Genomic DNA, 19,965 nt, shown 5'->3' on the forward strand with positions numbered 1-19,965 from the left:
AAGGTTACAAAACAAAGCTCGTTGATTTCTTGTCAATTCTTATCTTCTGCAGAAAGTCATAACAAGATTATAACAGACTAAAACGCTACTGTGCAAATGTCATCATCAAAAATAAATGTTATTTTATGTACACATAAGTTACTGTCAAATATTAACATAAAAACAGCTCTGTTTACAAATTGGCTGCAGTAAAAATGCAGCATTGTTTTAATCTTCTAAACAATTCAGATGCTTCTTCTGTGACAGAAAAAAGTCATTGACTCCATTTCTTCTAATTCCTCTCCTCTAAGACAGTGAGTCTCAATTGAAATAATCTGGGCTCAGTCTAAAAGCATTCTGCGCATGGTGCTCAAAATGCAACAGCAGTAGGACAAGGACAGAGGTGTCTTGAAGGCAAAGCTGTGATCAGAGCATGCTTGTTACTGCATCCTCTGCCATCCTCAAGGCACTGCTGGCTGATAGGAGCACACACTCCTCAGCCTCCACTGGAAATCTCTCCATTAGAAGGCTGGCTGACTTTTCTCTGGAGTATATTTGTGAAATGCAGATGGGCCTGTCTAATGCCACAGGCTGATTTCCTCATAAGGGTTTAAAAGTTAGAAGCTATGAATAGGCTTTTATGAGGACAGGACGACTGCACGGAGAGGAGAAGTAGAGTTCTCCCCTCCCCAGATACTCGTTAAGAACAAAAGAACATTGCATGATGCCCGCATGCAGGACACAGGGATGGTTTAATAATGAACCCATAGCAGCTGGAGGATTCCTAAGCTCCCAGTGTGGTGTTCAGGTGCTCACAGATGGTGGATCCAGAACATTTCTGTTTGCAGCCTTTCTGATGGCACCTGAGTGTTAGGGGAGCTCCACGTCTCCCACTCCTCTGGGTACATAAGCCTTAGTGATTTAGCTCTGTTTCCAAAGAGCTGTCCTTCATACATCTAAATCCATTAAGCACCACATCTGGGTGGCTCTCTGGCATTTCCACCTTACTGGAGAGGGTGAAGATGCAGGTCACTGTTGCTGTCCATGGCAATAGTCACTCCAGAGGGGTGAGTATGAGCAGGATCAGCCCCCTTTCTAGCTTCTTCTTGCACAACACGGTAGTTTTCTAGAGTCAAGCTCACATTAGGGATGGATGGAGTATGAGCTACTTCTAATGTCTTCCTTGACCTGACCCTCTGATAGCAGAAGAGGAGAGACAAGACCAGTGTATCTATGAGCAGCTCAAACATTTCCACTACAGACAACACTGAGGATCCAAACCAGAGACTCCACTGGCTTCCCATGCTGGACAGAAGTAAATTATCCTGTGGAAAGGATCAAAAGACCACATTTACCAAACACAAAATTATTGCATGTTACCAGCAGATCTGTCAGCTATTTGTCATCTGGGGAGTCATTTTGTGTGACTGTGTAAACAATGAAATTGTCAAGTTTATTCCTCAAGAAGAAATCCCACCCCATCCTGGGGGCTGTAGATAAACCTCCCTCCAACCACACACAGCACACCGTAATTAATGAGAGGTAAAAATGATTTGAGCTGATCTAGTGCAACCTACTGAGAGTAAAGGAGACTCGTTCACAGACTGGTAGTAGAGCTGCTTGTAGAAGATTGTCACCTTGGCAATGTCCTTCCTGTGTTGGAAAAAAAGGAGCAGTTAGCAAGGTGCCCACACCTAACTAAGTTAGTTAGTGGGCTAAGTTAGTAAGTAGGCTAACTGTAAGTTTCCCCACTTGCTCAAGCTTTACTTATGAGTTTAATATGAGCTTGGAAAATTGGGTTAGAAAAAGGTTACAGAAGTGACTGTCTTACAGTGTTGTGAGGAAAGATGGCATATTTATCGGAGGAACCTGTGCATTTTTCTCTTGTCCTCCAGAGTTCTCTAATGATGAAGATAATCCACAGTTTTAATAAGAATACCTTTTCTCAGTAACTAACCTGTTGCTAGTAGAGTTATATCCATTCTCATGCCTTAGAGCTTGGCGGACCCAGTCCTGAAACAGATATATGTATGTTACTGACAATCTTGTCTTCTGAATTTTGTTACGTTTAATATTTTGTAAAGGTAGATTTCATAAGCAATAAAATGGGTATTGTTAATGACTTAAAAGGATGTAGTTAATTGGTTAATGTAATATGGTAGTAGCCGTCGAGTAATAGATATTTATATTTGCCAGACAGCAAGGGGATACACACTGGTATTTTAGGTGTATATAATATTTTGATTCTTAAACTCTGCCTCTAATGACAAGCCCACTAAATCACTTCCTTTTTTACAATGTATTGGTTGCATTTACATCTAATTGCAATCTATTTCACATGAATTAATTACCTGGTCATACAGCCCGAATGCCCATTTAGCATTAGAGCATAAGAAATGGCAAGAGGTCATCTACTGACTCAGAGAGTTTCCATTGCAGCCTGCAGGATCTCACAAACAGCAACGTGTGAGTGATTACACCACAACACCCACTGGCAGCAGAAAGTCCTTATCATCATTTTGTAGGTGGGAACTCATGCAGTGAGCTGAATTGTTTCAGGTCACAAGGAAATTCAAATCAGAATTGGAGCTGAATTTGCCTCTCCAGAATTTTAGCCTGGCATCTCAACTTCGGAGGCATTACACTGTGCTCAGGTTTTGGACCAGTTTGCTTTATTTGCCTCTTCCATTGTTTTCATCCTTAATGTTCCCACAAACATACTAGATACAGCTTCACCTCTAAACTTAGCCATTGTCAGTATGGATTACCTGAGACTTTGCTGATGGCCATTTAGCTGTCCCAGCAGACACCTTGAACAGTGATTCCCTGTTAAGATAAAAATTGAGATTATAATCACTATGACTCTTGGCATTTAAAAGAGAAGGAGTTCAACAAGCCAGCTACTTGCCCAAAGCAGAACTGCTAGGGGCTGCTCTTGAGAACCTTGGATTTTTTTTATTTTAACTCAGATTAGAAAATAAAACCAGAGGTTGGCTGAGAACTGCTTGGATTGGGAAAAAAAAAACTAGAGCAGTTTGAAAATCCTGGAACTCCTCTTTGATGTGGTCAAAACCAAGGTATTTGATATTTTGCTTTAAAATTATCTCTTTCTATTTTGAATGCTGGCACTTATTGTGCTCTGCTCTTGTGACCTACCGGCAAGGCTTGGGGCACTGGTCAAAACAATTCAGGTGATGATTTCTGAGTCTGTTGTAAAGCTGGTAAAAGCAGTGACCTGGTGGAAAAAATGAGAGAAACACACTCAGACACTTCCTCAGGAAACAGAAGGCATCTACAAAGTAGAAGGGCAGCAATCTAGGGAGCCATGTAACCTGTGACTGTGCCAGGGAGGCGTTCCCTGCTGGCAAGGACAGGACAGAAATGTTTGGCTCTTACCCCATGCAGGTTGCTTGTTGTAGTTACAGTACTCAGCACCGGGAGGCAGTGGGTAGTAGTAATAGCCACAGCCACATTTTCGAACCATTATGTGCTGAAAGCAGGACTGCAGACAAGCCTGGAAAAAAAAGACATAAAAGATTGGATAAGACAGAAATTCCCAAGTGCCCAAACCTCCAGACCATTGTGTGCAGATGCTAGGAGATGTATGGATTTCAAGACTGCAAAAAGATGCCAGCCATTACTAGAGCAAGTCGAGGTAAAAGGTCTTCACTTTTCACTCCACGACTTTCCTTCTGAGAACATCATTGAACTCAGTGAGACAATCACTTTCTGATTATGTCCGGTAACATCTCAGTTAAACAGCCCAACCATCCAGAGCCAGGAGCAACTACTTACAAAACCAAAAACCTGATGGCAGAAGAATGTCCTACCAGAACAGCTTTGGCTGGCTCACTGCCTCATCTCCCTTGTGCCACAAAGAGGGGAGATCCCCAGTATCCCCTGCTCAGTGAAACTCTTTCCCAGTTCTAACAGTATTTTTGTGAGCTACTTTTGGATGGCATAAATCACTATTATCTCCAGCAGTGGTCCTACTGATTTGTAAAAGCTCTCTGGAGAGTAAGGTATGGATTTTTTGCTGTTTATCCACTCTAAATAAGCTGGGGCCTCAGCCAGCTACTCTGACAATACCTGCAGGGTGTAGGAGTTGTTGTACAGGAGTTTAACATTCACATCACTGCCATCAGTCGTGCATTTCCCATAATTGCCACCCAGGCGATTCACCTTATCCTGTGGATACAGAAAAGAAGCCTGAGTGATTAGAAGCTTTAATTGGCCCTCGCCATTACCATCTAAACTTAACTGTATGGAGCACCAGCTATATATCAGACCCCAATGTACTGAGGACCAAAAGGTCACTTGTACAGTTGGAATTCTGTTTTACCTATGGGAACCTGAGCACAGTGAAGAGAGAAAATGGGCTTGCATGCAGAGTCGAGAAGTGAACACGAGAGCCCCACAAGCCCATTGCGTGAGTCAGTCAGAGTTCTGCTCCTCACAACCTTCTGCCATCAGAAGGTAAAGAAATAATGCTCTTGAGCAAGCAACTAACCTGCTGAATGCCTATTGTGGTTGCAATGCCTGGTCTGATGTCAAAGCCTTCGTGCTCAAGGAATGGTGTCTGATTGTGGTTGTGTATCATCACTTTCACACCTGCTACTGTAGACAGGAGTGGGATGTGATCCTTCTGCTCTGCTCTCAGGATAAGGGAAAGTCCTGTAAGCCAGAGAAAAGGGAAACTTTTAACAACTTATTTGGGATTGAAATAGGAACGTCAGCATGTCATGAATTCTCAGCACTGATGAAATTGCTCTTAGCTCACAGAAGGGGCACTGGTTTTCCTTAGAGACCTGGTGAATGGTCAGGTAGCTATTCCACCAGCCTACTCCAAAACTGCAATAATGTTCTGCCTGAAACCTGGAACAGTATTCTGCTTGCTATAGTTATGTAACTAGCTGATATGGCCATCATATATATGTGGCTAGTGAAGCAAGAAAATACAGCACATAATTCGTGCTACCAGCCTAGAAGGGAGACATTTATAGAAGACAGATATTTAATCCATAGCCAAATTACATTCACTTTACCTCTTCTTCCCACCCTTTGTCAGATAACATACCATAAGGAATTCCTGGTTTTGTTGCTGTCCAGAAGGAGTCTGTTCCCTTGCTGTTAAAAGTATAGCAGCTTCCAAAGACTGGGTGGTGAAAGTGAACATAGTCACTGAAACCAAGAGAGATTTTGATAGGTTTTAATTACAAGTGTAACAACACCTTTACTTCTACAAAGCATGTGTTTTGTGCATGGGGGGTGTGCATGTACGGGGTGCCTATGGGAAAGAGTTGCTAGTTCACCAGAAACAAGGAAAAAATTAGCTGCTCAGAGATTCACTGCTTGCAGGTCACTGACAGAGTGGCAAATACAGGAGTCAAATTCAGAGTTCTGACTTACTTTTCTTTCTACCAACTAGATTGATTCAGTTGTTCCCTGCCTATCCCAAAAAAACAGGCAGGCTGGAGCATGAGACCAATTCTGTGTTCTGATCATAGAATCATAGAATGGTTTAGGTGGGAAGGGACCTTAAAGATTGCCTAATTCAACCCCCCCTGCCATGGGCAGGGACACCTCCCACTAGACCAGGTTGCTCAAAGCCCCATCCAACCTGGCCTTAAACACCTCCGGGCATGGGGCATCCAATCACTAAGAGCTTCTCTCTCCTTGTATACTTAAAACTGATAGCACTTAAGGTCATGATGAACTTCTCTGGCCAAATCAACCATAGGCATGAATGAATTAGAAACTACAGCTTTGCTTTTGTGCTGGGCAGCAGGCCCACTTCTTTGTCTCAAGGCACAAAAGGGTGCAGAAAGACCATCTGACCCTGCTGGCATTACCCGAGTCCTCCTAGCATAAAGGTTAAGAGCAATCATTGTGGTAAGAGCAGTGAGAGCCTTATTCTTCCCCTTGTCTCCCCACTTTTCATTGTTTCAGTAAAAACAGGCCCCACTTTTATGCTCCTTTCCACCCATGCAGGCAAACATTCATTATTTATAATCCAATACAGTCAGCACTGAAGTCTCAGTTCCTGTTGAACTTCCCTTAGGCTTTTTTGACAGCCTAATACACTCGCTACCAATCATAGAGGTAACTCATGGGGCAACGCCAGTTTCTAGGTTCCTAGCTATGTGCTTTGATCACGAGAGGTGGCTCTTTCTTTGAGTCAGGTCTCCACCAAGAGCTGAGTCTGGCAGTTTGCCACGAGATGCAATGCCTCACCCTACAGGCTCAGTTTCAAGTCCTTGAGTTTTGCTGAAATCCCAGTCAGCACCTCAGGAAGCAACATACCTGGGCCTGCAGGGCTCCCCATCATACTGGCAGGAGTAGACCATATCTTCTATTTGCTCCTCATGATCAGAGATATTGATTATAACTGGCAGTTGGGACATGATATTCATGTAGTGAAACCTGTACCATTCAAGAATTGCATCCATCCCAGATGAGTAGGTCTTGTAAAAGCAGTTCCCACCTGTGGCATTGCACTGGGAGAAAAGAAGAGAGGAACCATTCAGCATAACCAGGCCATGACAGCTTGAGGATGACAGAGATGAGGGGGCAAAGGAAATACCACATACATCGACATGGGAAACCTCTACTTTTCCAGAAAATTAAGTGTCTGAGCATTTTAGCTATGTGATAAGCACCTTTTCTCCCTGAGACTAGATTATGTGTGCTCCTTCATCTCAGTGGTATCAGTGGGGAAAGGAAACAGGAGATGAGAGCAGAGAAGCAAACTCAATTACGTTGGAAGAAAGAAGGAGAGGGGTGGTAGGAATTCTCTACAACCCATGAATCATGGACCAAGTCCTGAGATGCTTTCTTTGTTCTTACTCAGGCGTTAGACAGGTGAACACCCACAGGTTCTGGTGAAAGTGTGCTTGGTGAAGGACCTCGGGAGAGGGCAGGGCGATAATCATCAGGAAAAAATTGCTGGCCTTTCAAGCCACATCAATTTCTCTCTCAGCGCTGTTGCTCTTAGGTCTATGCTAATTCTGTTCATGAGATGAAGGAGTTGAAACATTCACATTATTCTCCAAAGTAACAACTACCCATTTGTGGTATTCGTCATCTTGATTATTATTTTTTGTCATCTCTTGTCTTATCTGTGACAATGCTAGTACCCCAGGACCACAGAATTTAGACACTGAGGAAATTCTTGTTGTTTTAGATGGGCTCTTCATTCTCTGCTATTTCTGGGCTCACCTGCTAAGCATAGATGTTTTGTATAATTTTAGAAAGGGGTACAATGATTCCCACTGCCTATTGCTACCTTTCTCTACCAAATTCATTACTGCCAGAGGGTCTTTACAGGTGGGTGAGTTGTGTAAGGCCACTGAAGTTTTTATTGCTTCACTTGACAAGAATTATGGCAATCAGCACAAAACGGCAATGCAGGGGTGGACTCCTCAGATATCCTCCAAGCTGTCATTATGCAGTACTGAAACTACCTAATTTCTCACTGACTTGTTGAATGTCACTGACTTGTTGAACCTGGTGAGATCTCTGTCAGGGCCCTGAGTGTCCCTATAGACCTTAACAGCCCTGAACAGCCTCACCTGGCACCTACAACCTGGGGCCAAGAGCCCATTTAAGCTCAGCCTGGGGCCTCAGGCCCTCTTTGGGGGATGCTGTAGGACTGCTGGTCTCCAGTGAGAAGATAGCTATGTCCCGGCCTCACCATGGGCCTTGTCGACCCTGACCTTTGGACAAGCCTCCAGATCTTGAACCTGCCTCAGCCAAGAGCTGGACTTTTGTTTGAAGCTGGCCATAATCTTTGTGCTCTCCTTGCTCAGGTAAGGTGCAATGGGGCCCTATAACAGATGCCCCTGCCCTGCTGGTCTTGGGTTTCCTCTAAATCTGCCCTGTCTAGGAGCAGGTTCATATCTTTAAGACGACGCACACTTACCAGTCTGAAGGCCACATGGGACTGCCTCTTTCCTGTCTTATTGTTGAACTCAGATGTTCTCAGTAGTGAGAAGTTTTGGCTCAATTTGAAGCTGGATCTGCTGAGGTTGCCTGTGCTTGACAAGTCTCTCACGTGGATGTTCTTCTCGTTCATGTGGAACAAGCTGGCTGTTGTGTTGACGCCGTATAGAAAAGCAATAGATTCCTCTGCCATGCGATCCAACTGAACCAAGTGTTCACTAACCAGTTCAAATCTGTGAGGACCAGAAATATTTTGCTATGTGTGAGTATCTATACTTCTCTGAGACGAAAGCACTTTATATACCTCATCGTAACTATAAAAGGTTGTTTGCCTGGTCTCTGCAGACCTTGACGTCTACCTGAGAAACGGTAGCGATTGTGCTGCTGTGCTTGGCATGCTGATGTCATTAAGTTAATTTATTAGGAACTCCAGCAGTTGCATTTCCAGTTGCTGGGTCCTCCATTGAAAACCTCAAAGTTTGCTGTCGTGCAACATCAGCTGCACAAACAGGCCCTCCTGTCAGCCAGTTACTTAATTGTTTCTGAAGAAATTACACAATTTCTTTCACTATGTAATTTAAAACCTCTTGATAAGTTGCCACTATCGTATGAGCCTTGTTTGACAAACATACTCGTAAAGGCTTCCATGGAAGGTTTATTGTTTCCTTAAAGTCCTTTGTCTGAACAACAACAACAAAAAAAGCAGAGTCAGCATTAGTGTGCATCGCTCCAGTGATCTGTGATTTAGCTATGAATACATACATGCAGTAACTATGTATTTTGGGGAAGCACTATTTTTATCAGAGCATGAAATCGGTTAGCACTCTAACCAGGTGTCAAGGCAGAGTTCTCCTGATCCTGTATCAGTGCATCAGATAAACTGCTACCTACTGTTGCCCAATTCCAGACAAGATCTGGTCTGAAAACCAGTTTGGAAATAAATCCCTCTGCATCTCATGGGGCCTTCCTACTGCCCACCCTGCGTGGATTGGCAGCAAAGCTCCTCCAGGCTTCAGTCAGTCACCTTCTAGACCCTTGTAGCTAAAGACAGGGTTATAGCTAAGGGGAAAAAACATGTTACCTGTATGGGTCCAGATTGCAGATAGTGATTGCTGGAAACATCTTGGGCTCTGAATGCATGGACATGGTCAAGACGACCGGGTAGGCCCAGTACTGGCTAAACATAAGTGCAAATTGCCAGTACAGCATGCTGAAGCTGGCGAGTAAAAGCAGAGTCCAAAAAGCTGTCTTCATCTTGTTGCTGCCCGAGCAAACAAGGCGAATGGTGCCATGGATTGTGGTGTTCTTGCAGAAGAACTCAAACATGTCCTTGAAGGAATCATAGAATTCGATCAGGCCTTCTTTTCTCTCTTCCTCCTCCCTCGCCGCTTCCTGCTCCATCCTTTAAGTCTGTTTCTGTTCAATAAGAAGGAAAGAAAATACCTTAATAGCTTGCAAGAAAGACCACTGTTGATCTGTGGACCTGTTCAAACAGGGTGTGAATGAGTTTGTTATTAGGAAAAGCTGAAAATAGCTATGAGCTGGCATTTATCCCTCTTCACAGAGTTTGAACACCAGGGAGTAGCAAAAATCAAATGTTCTGCATGCTGCTGCCTAAGTGCCTTCAAGTGATTTTATCACGCGCAATATGACATCTCTGTTAGTGTGGATATGCAAAGTTAATGTGAGTAATACCCAAGCTGCTGAGAAGTCTTCAGCCAAAGGTGTGTGTAGCTTGCTTCTTTCTAAGAATACTGAGGACCAACACTTAATTCTGAAACTGTATCACCATTTATTAATAGACGTGCAACTAATTCATTAATATGAGTAAATTGCTGGTGAAACATGCTGGGCTGGGAAGCTTGAAATAGTCTAAGAATGAGCAGTATGGCTTCATCCTTATGTCAGGGAATCAAAGGATAAATCCAACTTTCAAGTGTGTGGAAGGGAGAAATTAGGGTCTGTTCTGAACTATTGCATGGTCTAGCATGGTCTAACAGTGGAATTGAATGGGATTAATGTCTGTCACTCCTGAAATACAGCCGCTTCCAAGATGAAATATAGTATGTATTTCATAGTTTGGATGAGCACAATCAGATATTCAGGAAAGGAAGTGGAGGGAAACTCCTCAGCTGAAACCACAGAGGGAATTAACCAAATTGGGATGTGGATAGAGCATTGCAGCTCCTACTTAAAATTAAATGCTCTTGGTTTTTTTCTGAAGACCACAGTAACATTAATTATTGCTATTAGAAATTTTGCCACTTATCTCTTACATAAATACTTTCTTCCAAGAATCTACAAATCTCTTTATAAAGGGGGTCTTATCCTTATCTCTGTTTTACAGATGTGAAAATGAAGAACAGAAATTGAACATCATCCAGGAGTGGCATAACTGGAAATCAAAATCCCCATCTGCTTTGTCATGGTAAGTAAAATGTCTGTTATGCTATGCTAGATTATCTCAGAATTTCTGCTGATGAAAGTGAATGTTATTTATGCTCATGTGCTTTAGTCAGCATGGACTGATGGAATCTTCCCAGGTTTCAGTACTGGCTTGGACATAGGATTTATGTTGACATACTTCCACTTAGTGAACATGACATCAAGTCCTGTAATATATGAGTTTCCAACATGACAGCACTCTATGAATCACCCTGCCTATTACGTTATTAAGAAAAGTTTTTGCTGATTGCAACACTTTGCTCCAACCTTAACTCCAAATAACAATCTGTTAAGTACACTAACAGTCTGAAGTCAAGAAATGAGCACACAAATAACTAAAGCATTGTTCAAAGTGGGCTCTGCAATAATGAAACAAACGCTCAAGACCCAAGGTCTCAGTGAAGGGTCCAAAGTGTTTGGGGTTGTCTCAGCCTGAGGAGCCAGTGAGGGTACCCCAGATCTGCTGATAAATGCTGTTGCCCTGACCTTCAGTGCCTTCATCCTCATCTAGACCTATCCGTGGTGAAACGTGGTTTTATCTCAGAGGTTCTCGGACTAGGATGCTTCAAATGAAATACAATCTTAAGGAGATACAAGCTGTTAAGAAAGTCCCTTCAGTGTATTTTTCATGTCAGAAAGATTAGGAATAATCATGTAATACTGACTTGCACTTCAGAAAGCTGTACATTAGATCAGCTTTATGACAAATAGCACACAAGTATATTATCTGACAAGGAAAACCAGCTTATTACCAGTTATTTTCCCCAAAGAGCATGACAGATCCATGTTTGTATTTTCTGAGTTATTTAACAGTAATAACACAAAACTCAATCGAGGGCTTATGCATCTGCTGTATGTGTTAAAATTAAACATGACAATTTATTTTTCAATTTTCTTAAAATATTCACTTTTGAACAAATACAGAAAGCTCAAGCAAAGTGACATTAATACATATAAGGCCTGAACAGTTAAAAGAATGTGTGATGAAGAACCGAAGTGGGGGATGAGAAATTCCACTTTTACTACAAGGAATTACTGTTGTGTTTGGCTTTTTTTTTTTTTTTTTTTGCATTGTGCTGATATGGTTGATCTGCTATTCCCACATAGACTACCCATAGCCATAGTTTTGAGCCACTGGCTACAAACTTTATCAGCCAGCCTTACAGCTGAAGGCTTCTGTCTGAGTGCTTCTTTGGTCAAAAGGATTATCTGTGGCAAACTAGAAATGAAGCCATGGTAGTCTCGCCACCACTAATGGCTACACATTTTTTTTTGTTAAATTTTTAGGCTAAATTATGCAATCAACATTTATCTTATTCAATCTTTTCTCTTGTTTTATTTGGACAAAACTAAATGAAAACAAGTCTACGTGTACTTTAAGAAATACATTGGATTAGCCCTTAAATACTTACAGTGGTTTAAGGTGGAAGTGAAAACTGTGAGACTAAAATGGAAAAAGGAAATTTGTTACTGTAATAATCTTACAACAGCCAGCCATGCTCTAATGAGAAAAAGACTAAAAGGTAATATTTACCAAAAATGAATGATAAATCTGTCAAATACTTTTTCTATGTATAATTTGGAATATAGGAAAAAAAATAATACATGTAAGCTTTCAAACCATGGCTTTCAGGGGCAGTCCAGTTCCTAGAAATTCTGATTTAGCTCTTGAGGCTACAGCTAGCTAGTTCATACCATTTGAAAACATTCTTAAAACAGTGAAAATGAAAAAGCATATGTCAATGCAAAATAACAGAAGGAATCTTTCAAAATGCACGTGTACAGGCAACAGAACGTCCTCGCTCCACCGCTTTCCCATGCCAACCTACCACTAATTCATTTACCATAGCAATTGCAGTCAAGGGCTTAACAAAACAGTGAACGGTTGCCTGCCTTGTCTGTGGTAAGTGCCTGGAGAGAGGCTGCAGGTTATAGAGCCTGCGGAAGTGAGAAAGCAATGGCAGACAGGTATATGTTCATCTGTTATCACAGCAACGTAATGCTCAGCACATTAAACACCTACACACACACACCATGTAGTCAAGCATTTAACCTTGTATATATCTGCATCTACAAATAAATCGTACATCTATACAGAAATATACAGTAAAACAACTAAGTCCAAATTTCAAAAACATCTCTACTGTACCTTGGCAGGAACTCTATGTTTTAGAGTAGGCACTAAGCTCGGCCTTCAGCTTTTTCCTGGACAGAAGACAAGTCTCAGTCCCAAGCTTTGACTGCCTTTTCTAACTGAAGATATGCTGGAGCTGTCCAGCCTATATGGATCAAATTGATGACATCAAAAGGGGCAGGTCTTAAAAAACAAATCATGGGAATTATTCAAAGCATGATCCAGGGAATAATAGGAAGTGAATGAACTGGACAAACAAGTTAACATTAAGGTTACACTTGAGTTAAGGTTGGTATGACTGGGGGGGAAGGGGGTGTTCCTGTTTTTCAATGGCCAGAACAGTTTTTTATCCATAATTTCTATAAATATCTAGTGAAGTAGTCTTGGTAGCTGGAAGGTTCTTCCTGATTTGAGCTTCCCTATCAAGGAATTAGCTTTCTGCCTTCTTTCCATGGTTTCCGGAGGCTTGCATGATCACTAGTAATTGAAGCCATTAGGGTTTCTATATGTGTGCTTCAGGAATTACATACCTAGGTGTAATCTGAAATGATCAGCTACTTGGTCTGTGTAAGGCACACGTGGCACTGGATTTCTTCCTGCTTCTCCAAAACTATTGCTCACCTGTAGTGGGTTTTCCCATATCTGTTAAAAACTCAGCTCTTCGGATGGTGGGACCTGAATGGACTCAATCTGAGCTATCAGCCATGATAATTGATTTAAAACAGGACACCCTGCTTTTGTAATAGGGCTTAGTTAAGACTCGTAAAAGTCTTTAGCAAAATTATTTGGTATTCTAAAACTTTTTTTTTTTTTTAAAAAAAAAAAACACCCTTGATTTACTTGCATAATTAATACTGACATCTGCCCAGCTGGAAGATGGCTCTGCATTGGTTTTGCAAGGAGCTTGTTATAAAATTTCAAATTCTCTGGATATGGCTAATGTTTAGAGCTCCAAATCTGACCTGTGGAGCTTCTGCCTGCCTTTCAAAGTCACCTAGTAAATGGGTTTTCTGTTACACTGGAAATTGTGAAATACTTTTAGCTGCAAAATAAAAGATAATTGAAATTTCTTGTGAAATTGAATTCAAAAAGGGAGACAAGCGTCAGGAAAAACTGAGAAAATACTCTTCTGATTTTGATTAATTTAAATCCTTTTATGGTCCCTTTACGTTTTTACAATTGTTTTATGCTGGGTTCTATTTTAGAAAAACGAAACATTAAGAACATTCATCTCAATGTTATGAGAATGTTCTAAAAGAATTCAACATCTGCTATTAATGTTTCTACCCTCTTTGGTACTAAAAGGAAATTTCACAAAACCATTTGGAAAACATTTTAAATTTTGAAAAAGCCAGTATTTTAGGGTGTAAAAAGCAAACTTGAAATTAAAAAAAAATCCACTTGGCTCTTAAATCAACAGCTTGTCACTGATTGATGAAGCCGTTAAATTCTCGTTTAAAAATCTCTCAACACTGAAAACCTACTTCTGTCATCTTCATTTATTCGTCCCCCACCCTTCTTTCTCTCTTCATTTTATATTGTGTAATAGCAAAAGGCAACAATAAATCCTTGACAATGAAATTATTGCACAATGAACACACAGGGCAAATTCTGTTGCTTCATTATGGCTGCAGGCCTTGGTGTAGGGATTGTCTGGCCGCACATCGGAACAGTACCTTCTGAGCCAGCCATGAGATTTTCCTGCAGGAAATGAAGAACTGGATGTGCAGACACGGCTGTCCCTCGAGCAAGAGGCCCTTTCTGATTGCCCTCGCTCATTTGTCATCCCACGTCCTGAACTGTGGGGAGAAGGGAAGAAAACTCTTGTGCTGGTTCAAAGTTGGTGTTTCTATCCAAAATCCAGAAATAGAGGCTGTAAATAGCACTTGTGACATAGTCCTTTAGTGCTGCAGAAAAAGACCATGCTGTAATTACTTCCAGTGGGACAGAAAATGTTAGTGCTTGTATGCTGTAAGAGGGAAGGAGCACACATGTTGTGTGGCCCCCTGCCAGGCTGGGCTTTGTTCAAGGTGTTAAAGCAACTGCCCAGCTCCATGCTCCCAACCCTTGTTTCTGCACCCATCTCTTAGATTGCTGAAACAGGAATGAAAATGAGACTGCACTGAAGGAGCCCTTGAATACGTGCCTATCTCCGTATCAGCACCTGCTCCGAGTAACACAAGAGTACAAAGAATGTCCTGCAGGCAGAGAGAGGAGACTGCAGCTATTTCACATGGGCTGGGGAGATAGATATTCAGTGAACTGATGTTCTTTCTGGAATGGACTTAGGCACTTAAGGAAATCTACACTTGGACGATATTTTTTTATTATTATTTTTGAATATTTCCTGACAGCGGGTTCTGGATTTTTTGTTCTCTATAGAGTAAACCCCTCATTGTCCTTGTTAGATACAAGCAGATGAACAGTGCAGCTAGCAGCCAGCATGCACAGCATTTTTGGGGCGCTGCCCCTTACTAGACTTGCTGTTACAGGCAGGAGTTGTAAAATAATAATAAAGTCCCACAGATTAGACAGAGAAGTGTAGTGATGAGTCCCTCTAGCTTGAGTCCCTCCTGCTGTGTCAGACTGGCCATCCAGAGCTCAAATAGCATTGTCCACCCTCACTTTAAATGTCTGAAACAAGAAGTGCCACAGCGTCTGGACTTGTAAGAGCAGGGAGCTCCAATGAGGTCTGAGCACATGGGTATGAATGTTTTCCTTAATCGTGGACATGACATCCCCTGGCCCCCCAAGGTACATCCCTGTGACTCTGCAGCTCAGAGAAGCCAACCTGGAGCTGTCCTCCCATAGGAACCAGAGGACGCTCCAACAGCTTGGTCACGGAGATGTCCCCAGTTGGCTGAAAGCTGCTTGTGCTGAGAAGTTATAAACAAATCACAGACCAAAATGATGCATCCAACCCCCCCGCTCCTAGCAGCTCTCCTTACTGCCACACCATGCTGTGAACTTCACTGTAATTTGCTGTCCACTAACTGCACAAACTGTCCTTCAGTTATTAGCTTTCTCCCTTGTTGCACTTGTTTCATGTTATTGTGCTCTCTCACACTTAAGTGTTTCATTACTTTCTGTTCTTATTCCTGAGCTCACCTGTCTTGCAGAGGTTCCCACTGCTTTCCCTGCCCAAATCTTCAGCCTAAGCTGAAAGAAGCAGCCCCTGGCACCCGCGTCCTCCAGGAGCAGGAGGGTGACGGAGTGGATCCCGCACCCTCCTGCCTCCAGCAGGCTTTGTAAGTCTAAAGTTCATCTTGATTTTTTTTTAGAGAATCAGGCTTTACTCACGTCACTTGTTCCTGCATGGGTAGTGTTTGATATCCTGGACTGCTCCAGGTACTCTCTCAAGCCATCTTCCCACATTTTCCCTCATTGCAGAGGACACGGCATACCAACCCAGCTTTCCCCACTCTGGGAATACTGTGACTTGCCTCCTCCTGTTTTGTGGAAACTCCCTCAGAAGGCTTTCTTCATGGCCACTGGATGAGCCAGTCTATTCCTCCTCCCACTCATAGGCGGACAAACTCCTGTGGGCAACTCTAGCAGAAGGAAACTCCCAGCATTTCCTCCTTGTCTTCTTGGTTGGCTGCGCCGTGTATGGGCTTGAGCTGGCATGCACTGGGCTCTGCCTCCTGCCTTTGCTCCTGGCTCTTCCTAGTCAGAAACATGTTGTCTTCTTTTCTAGACACAGAATTGTTCTGTGCTGCCCTCCTGGATAAAGGAGCAGTGCTCAGAGATATGGGAGTGCTGACAGCTTGTCCAGCCCTACGCAAGAGGCAGAACAATGGCAGTCCCTGCCCTGGAGAGCTTTTGAATATTGCTTAATGTCTCCTGATCCTGCCCTGAATGTTCCCATACTGACCCTGTTTTTCAGATGCTTTCCTCACCTCCAGATATTTCAATTGAAGCTCTCTGTTCACCAAAATCTCTTCAGAGAACCCCAACGTTCATTGTTTTACCTGCGCGATGCTTTAAGCAGTGGCTGAGGGGATCTATATCTTGAAACCACACTGAGTTCTGCCTGCAGGAACAGAATAGCATTGGCGTACCTCAGCTTCCCTTCTGCACTGGTTTGCATCCAGCCACGGCAGTGTCAAGTGCTGCAGAGGCTGCCAAACCTGCTCAAGGCAGTAGGTGAGTGCTCCTTAACCTGTGCTCAGCTCCCTGGTGCTCCGGTTTTGTCACCAGCAGTGCCTGAGTTAGCAAGGCTAAAGCTAGCTGGAACATCCCTACAAAACCCAGAAGTCAGAGCAGCGAGCACATGCGTGTTCTGCTAGTCACCAGCCATTTAAACGTTCCCTAATTACACCCCTCGTAATGAAAAGGCCCCACATAAACCCTGCTTTTCATTAAGCCTCCACCAGAGGCGCTTACAGTCAAAAATGCAGCTTCAGTAGCAAAATCCTGCTCGCTCCCAGTATGACCAAGCATTCATTTCCACTCACTCACCTTTCTGAGTAAGACGTCTGTAGCTGCTCCTGTCATCCCTCTGGGATAGTACCTGCTCTTTCTTTTCCTTCCTGTTCTCTGCTCTCCTTGTTCTTTAGTCACAGGCCTTCAGAGATGCTGTTCCACCTGTTGGGACCTGCCAACCCCTCAGCCATTTCAAAGGTTGACAGGCCGGTGAAGTCCTGCTTGCCAGTGGACTTTTTTATCCTCCTCCAGCTCAGACACAGTATCTGTAGGAATGCTGAGGACTGGTAGAGGCTCTAGGACATCAATAAGAACTTCTTGTTCTGTGGACATGAGAGATGCAGCCGCCTTGCAACCACAGACCCCGTATCTCCATCACACCTGAACACCAAATCTCCCTGAGCAGTTGTCCAGGCTCCCAGAGAAGGTGGCAGATGATACCTCTGGCTCTTGTCTTCTGGGAACGGGAATGCAGATCTCCTCCCGCAGTCCCTATTCCTTTTAGTACCGAGGAGAGAGGCTGCAATGCAATGTGTGAGCAGTTCCCGGGGGTTATTCCATCCAGCAAATTCAGGCTTTCCTACTGGGAGCTGGAAGAGATGTGGACAAGAAGAAGAGGCACCACAGTATGGCAGCTAGGAAGGAGGGGAATGAAGAAACTTGGAACAAACTGCGCAAGGGCAAAACAGTCATTAGCAAATCAGTAACTGAAACTAGCTATTACATAAGTGGCTGTGGCAGCTGTCATACCTCTGCAGATGCATGCTTTTGGGTTAAATACTATGTTTTCCAGGAGCAGCCTCTGAGGGATTCTTTCAGCCTCCTAAAGAACAGGTCTGTGCCTGAGAGTTGTTGCAATGTCATAGAGCTGGTGCCCCAGTGGCGAATGTACAACCAGCTCCACACAGGCTACGGGCACTGAAAACTTTAAAAAGCTCGGTAACAACTCTGAATTCAGGCAAAACCCTAAGGTGGTGTTATGGCTGAAGAGAAGACCTGGCTTTAAAAAACAGATCATTTTCTAACCTTGCAATGATGTCAAAAGCAATGCAAAATGCTAGATTAATGCAAAGGTCACGTAGATTACTTATTTTTGATTCACTGAGACTCGCAGAAGATGGGGTGAGCCATGCATGGCTGTGTGCCCTGGCTCTGCTTGCTGCCATGCTTAGGGTGTGCTTATTCATATGGAAAGCACTGTATTTAACTGGTAAGCCTGAAGATTTGCTATTAATCATTTGTTTTTCATTTTTTTCATGCTCAGGAAAGCTTTACCTGCCAATCAAGGAGTAGAAATGCTGCCACGTGACTCTCACAGCCCGTACGTAACCGTGAGTAATGCGGAGCGAACAGTCCACCTGAACAGCCCAAATACTCCTGGTCTGACCTGTCTGGTCAGTGCTAACAGAAAACCTCCAGAGAAGTCCACAGACAGCCCCAAAAAGTCAGACCAGGAGTCTTTTGTAACCAAAAGGAGCTAAACTGGCACGAAGTTTACCCCAGCAGCTCTGTACAAAACCTACATAAAGGCAGAAGCCCCCAAATGCTTCACAACCATTTGTTCAAAAACTAAGTCCTCGTGGAGGATCCTTGCTTGCCAAGGGTGTTTTGTCCAGTCTCCAGCATGTTTTCAGAAAACAATAATAATAATAAAACAAATTCAACAAGTTATTTTTGTCTAACTACCAGGACTGCAAAAAATAATGGCCACAAAGATGTCACTCCACCCACAGACAAGGGCAGAGCCTGACACAGTATGACAAAGAAATACCGATTTGAAAGCCTTAAACTCTTGAACTTTTCTCTTCTCTGGACAGTTGTGGGCAAATCTTTTTGCCTCTTCGGTTGCTTCACCTCTGAAACAGACATAATGACACTTGGCAGCATTGTTTAGAGCACTAATTGGTGTTTGTATAAAGCTTTGGTGATGTAAGCTGCCATGTAAGCATGGGGATGACTATTGCTTTGATACTGCTTGTTAATTGCAACAGGATGGGTAGTAGTCATCCTATAGTATTTAAACATGTTTTTTAAGATGTATTCCTAGATCTCATCCATTATTTTAAGAGAATCTTTAATTCTGTATTAGATAAAAAGCCAAAAAATGCTTTGTGCATTTAGTGGTCCTGCAGATATTTTCTGAAAATGTGCAAGGGGTGCTCCCTGCATCAGACCCCATCTCTCTGGGCCTTAAGCTTCCAGCCTTATTGAATGAGCTCCGTGCAGTGCTCATTGCTTAACACACTTTCTTCTCACTTCATCAGCGAGATAGATCAAGATTCAGAGATTATCTTCATTTCTAGGCCCACTTGTAGCACTGAGATCTACAGATCAAGAACAGAAGTGAATGTATATCATGTGGGCTTATCTCCTTTACGTAATAACATTTTCTCCAATTCTCTCTCCCCTTTGACAGGACACAATCACTCACTCATCGCACAAGGACTGACAGTGAAGCCAATAATGTAAGTAATGCCTTTTTTATTACTTAATTTTGAAAAGTATCTTAAAATAAAATACCCTGATTCTCCTCGTTACATCTGGTGCTTTTGACTGGAGTCTTCCAGCAGGTTTTGGCAGCAAATATCAGCTTCATATTCTGTTCCATCAATAGTCTAAATATTGACTTGATAGATCAGCTGCAGTTACCTGCGAAACTCTATTCGAGACATCCCCCTGCTTTCCTATGCCTTGCTTTGCTACTGCAGTTGGGTCAGTTCTTTGTTCAGGAATATCATACGCTATGTATATCTGTTACACATGAAATACGATATTGGACTACAAAGAGGGTAAGATTTTATTTTTTGCTGTTACGATGAACAAGGGCAGGTTAACTTTGATCTGTCACAGACTTCAGAATATGCCCTGAGCACCCCTCAAGGGAAGACTCCCTAGGACACGTTGTCATGAATATTCAGTGTAGACTGTGAGACAGGATGACATTCTGTTATCCTGTGTGCTACAGGAAATTGTGCTGCCTCACTATCTTATTTCTGATAATGCCTTACGTATACTTATTTTTAAGTTGCCCTGAGTCTATG

At 42.8% G+C, this 19,965-nt stretch overlaps 1 protein-coding gene and 1 long non-coding RNA gene across 3 annotated transcripts; one reads left to right on the top strand and one right to left on the bottom strand.

The window, feature by feature from the left end:
- Positions 1 to 114: 114 nt before the first annotated feature.
- Positions 115 to 16,505, bottom strand: SCNN1D (sodium channel epithelial 1 subunit delta). Of its 2 annotated transcripts, XM_035344631.1 has the most exons (14): positions 15,800 to 16,505; positions 12,515 to 12,644; positions 9,002 to 9,336; positions 7,901 to 8,153; positions 6,283 to 6,476; positions 5,057 to 5,160; positions 4,490 to 4,653; positions 4,069 to 4,167; positions 3,376 to 3,493; positions 3,136 to 3,214; positions 2,748 to 2,805; positions 1,937 to 1,992; positions 1,557 to 1,632; positions 115 to 1,304 (listed from the first exon to the last, which is right to left on the bottom strand). In XM_035344631.1, exons 3-14 carry the CDS (start codon positions 9,319 to 9,321, stop codon positions 984 to 986), a joined length of 1,842 nt encoding a protein of 613 aa, XP_035200522.1. In that variant the 5' UTR covers positions 9,322 to 9,336; positions 12,515 to 12,644; positions 15,800 to 16,505; the 3' UTR covers positions 115 to 983. The 2 variants fall into 2 exon arrangements, with proteins under 2 accessions (XP_035200522.1, XP_035200520.1); XM_035344629.1 differs by lacking the exon at positions 12,515 to 12,644.
- On the top strand, positions 10,265 to 15,016 carry LOC118177175. The gene is made up of 2 exons (XR_004755703.1): positions 10,265 to 10,348; positions 14,134 to 15,016. It is a non-coding gene; the product is annotated as an uncharacterized LOC118177175 (long non-coding RNA).
- Positions 16,506 to 19,965: the final 3,460 nt, after the last annotated feature.

Source organism: Oxyura jamaicensis, chromosome 21, assembly GCF_011077185.1.
Source record: "Oxyura jamaicensis isolate SHBP4307 breed ruddy duck chromosome 21, BPBGC_Ojam_1.0, whole genome shotgun sequence".
Classification (NCBI taxonomy): Eukaryota; Metazoa; Chordata; class Aves; order Anseriformes; family Anatidae; genus Oxyura; species Oxyura jamaicensis.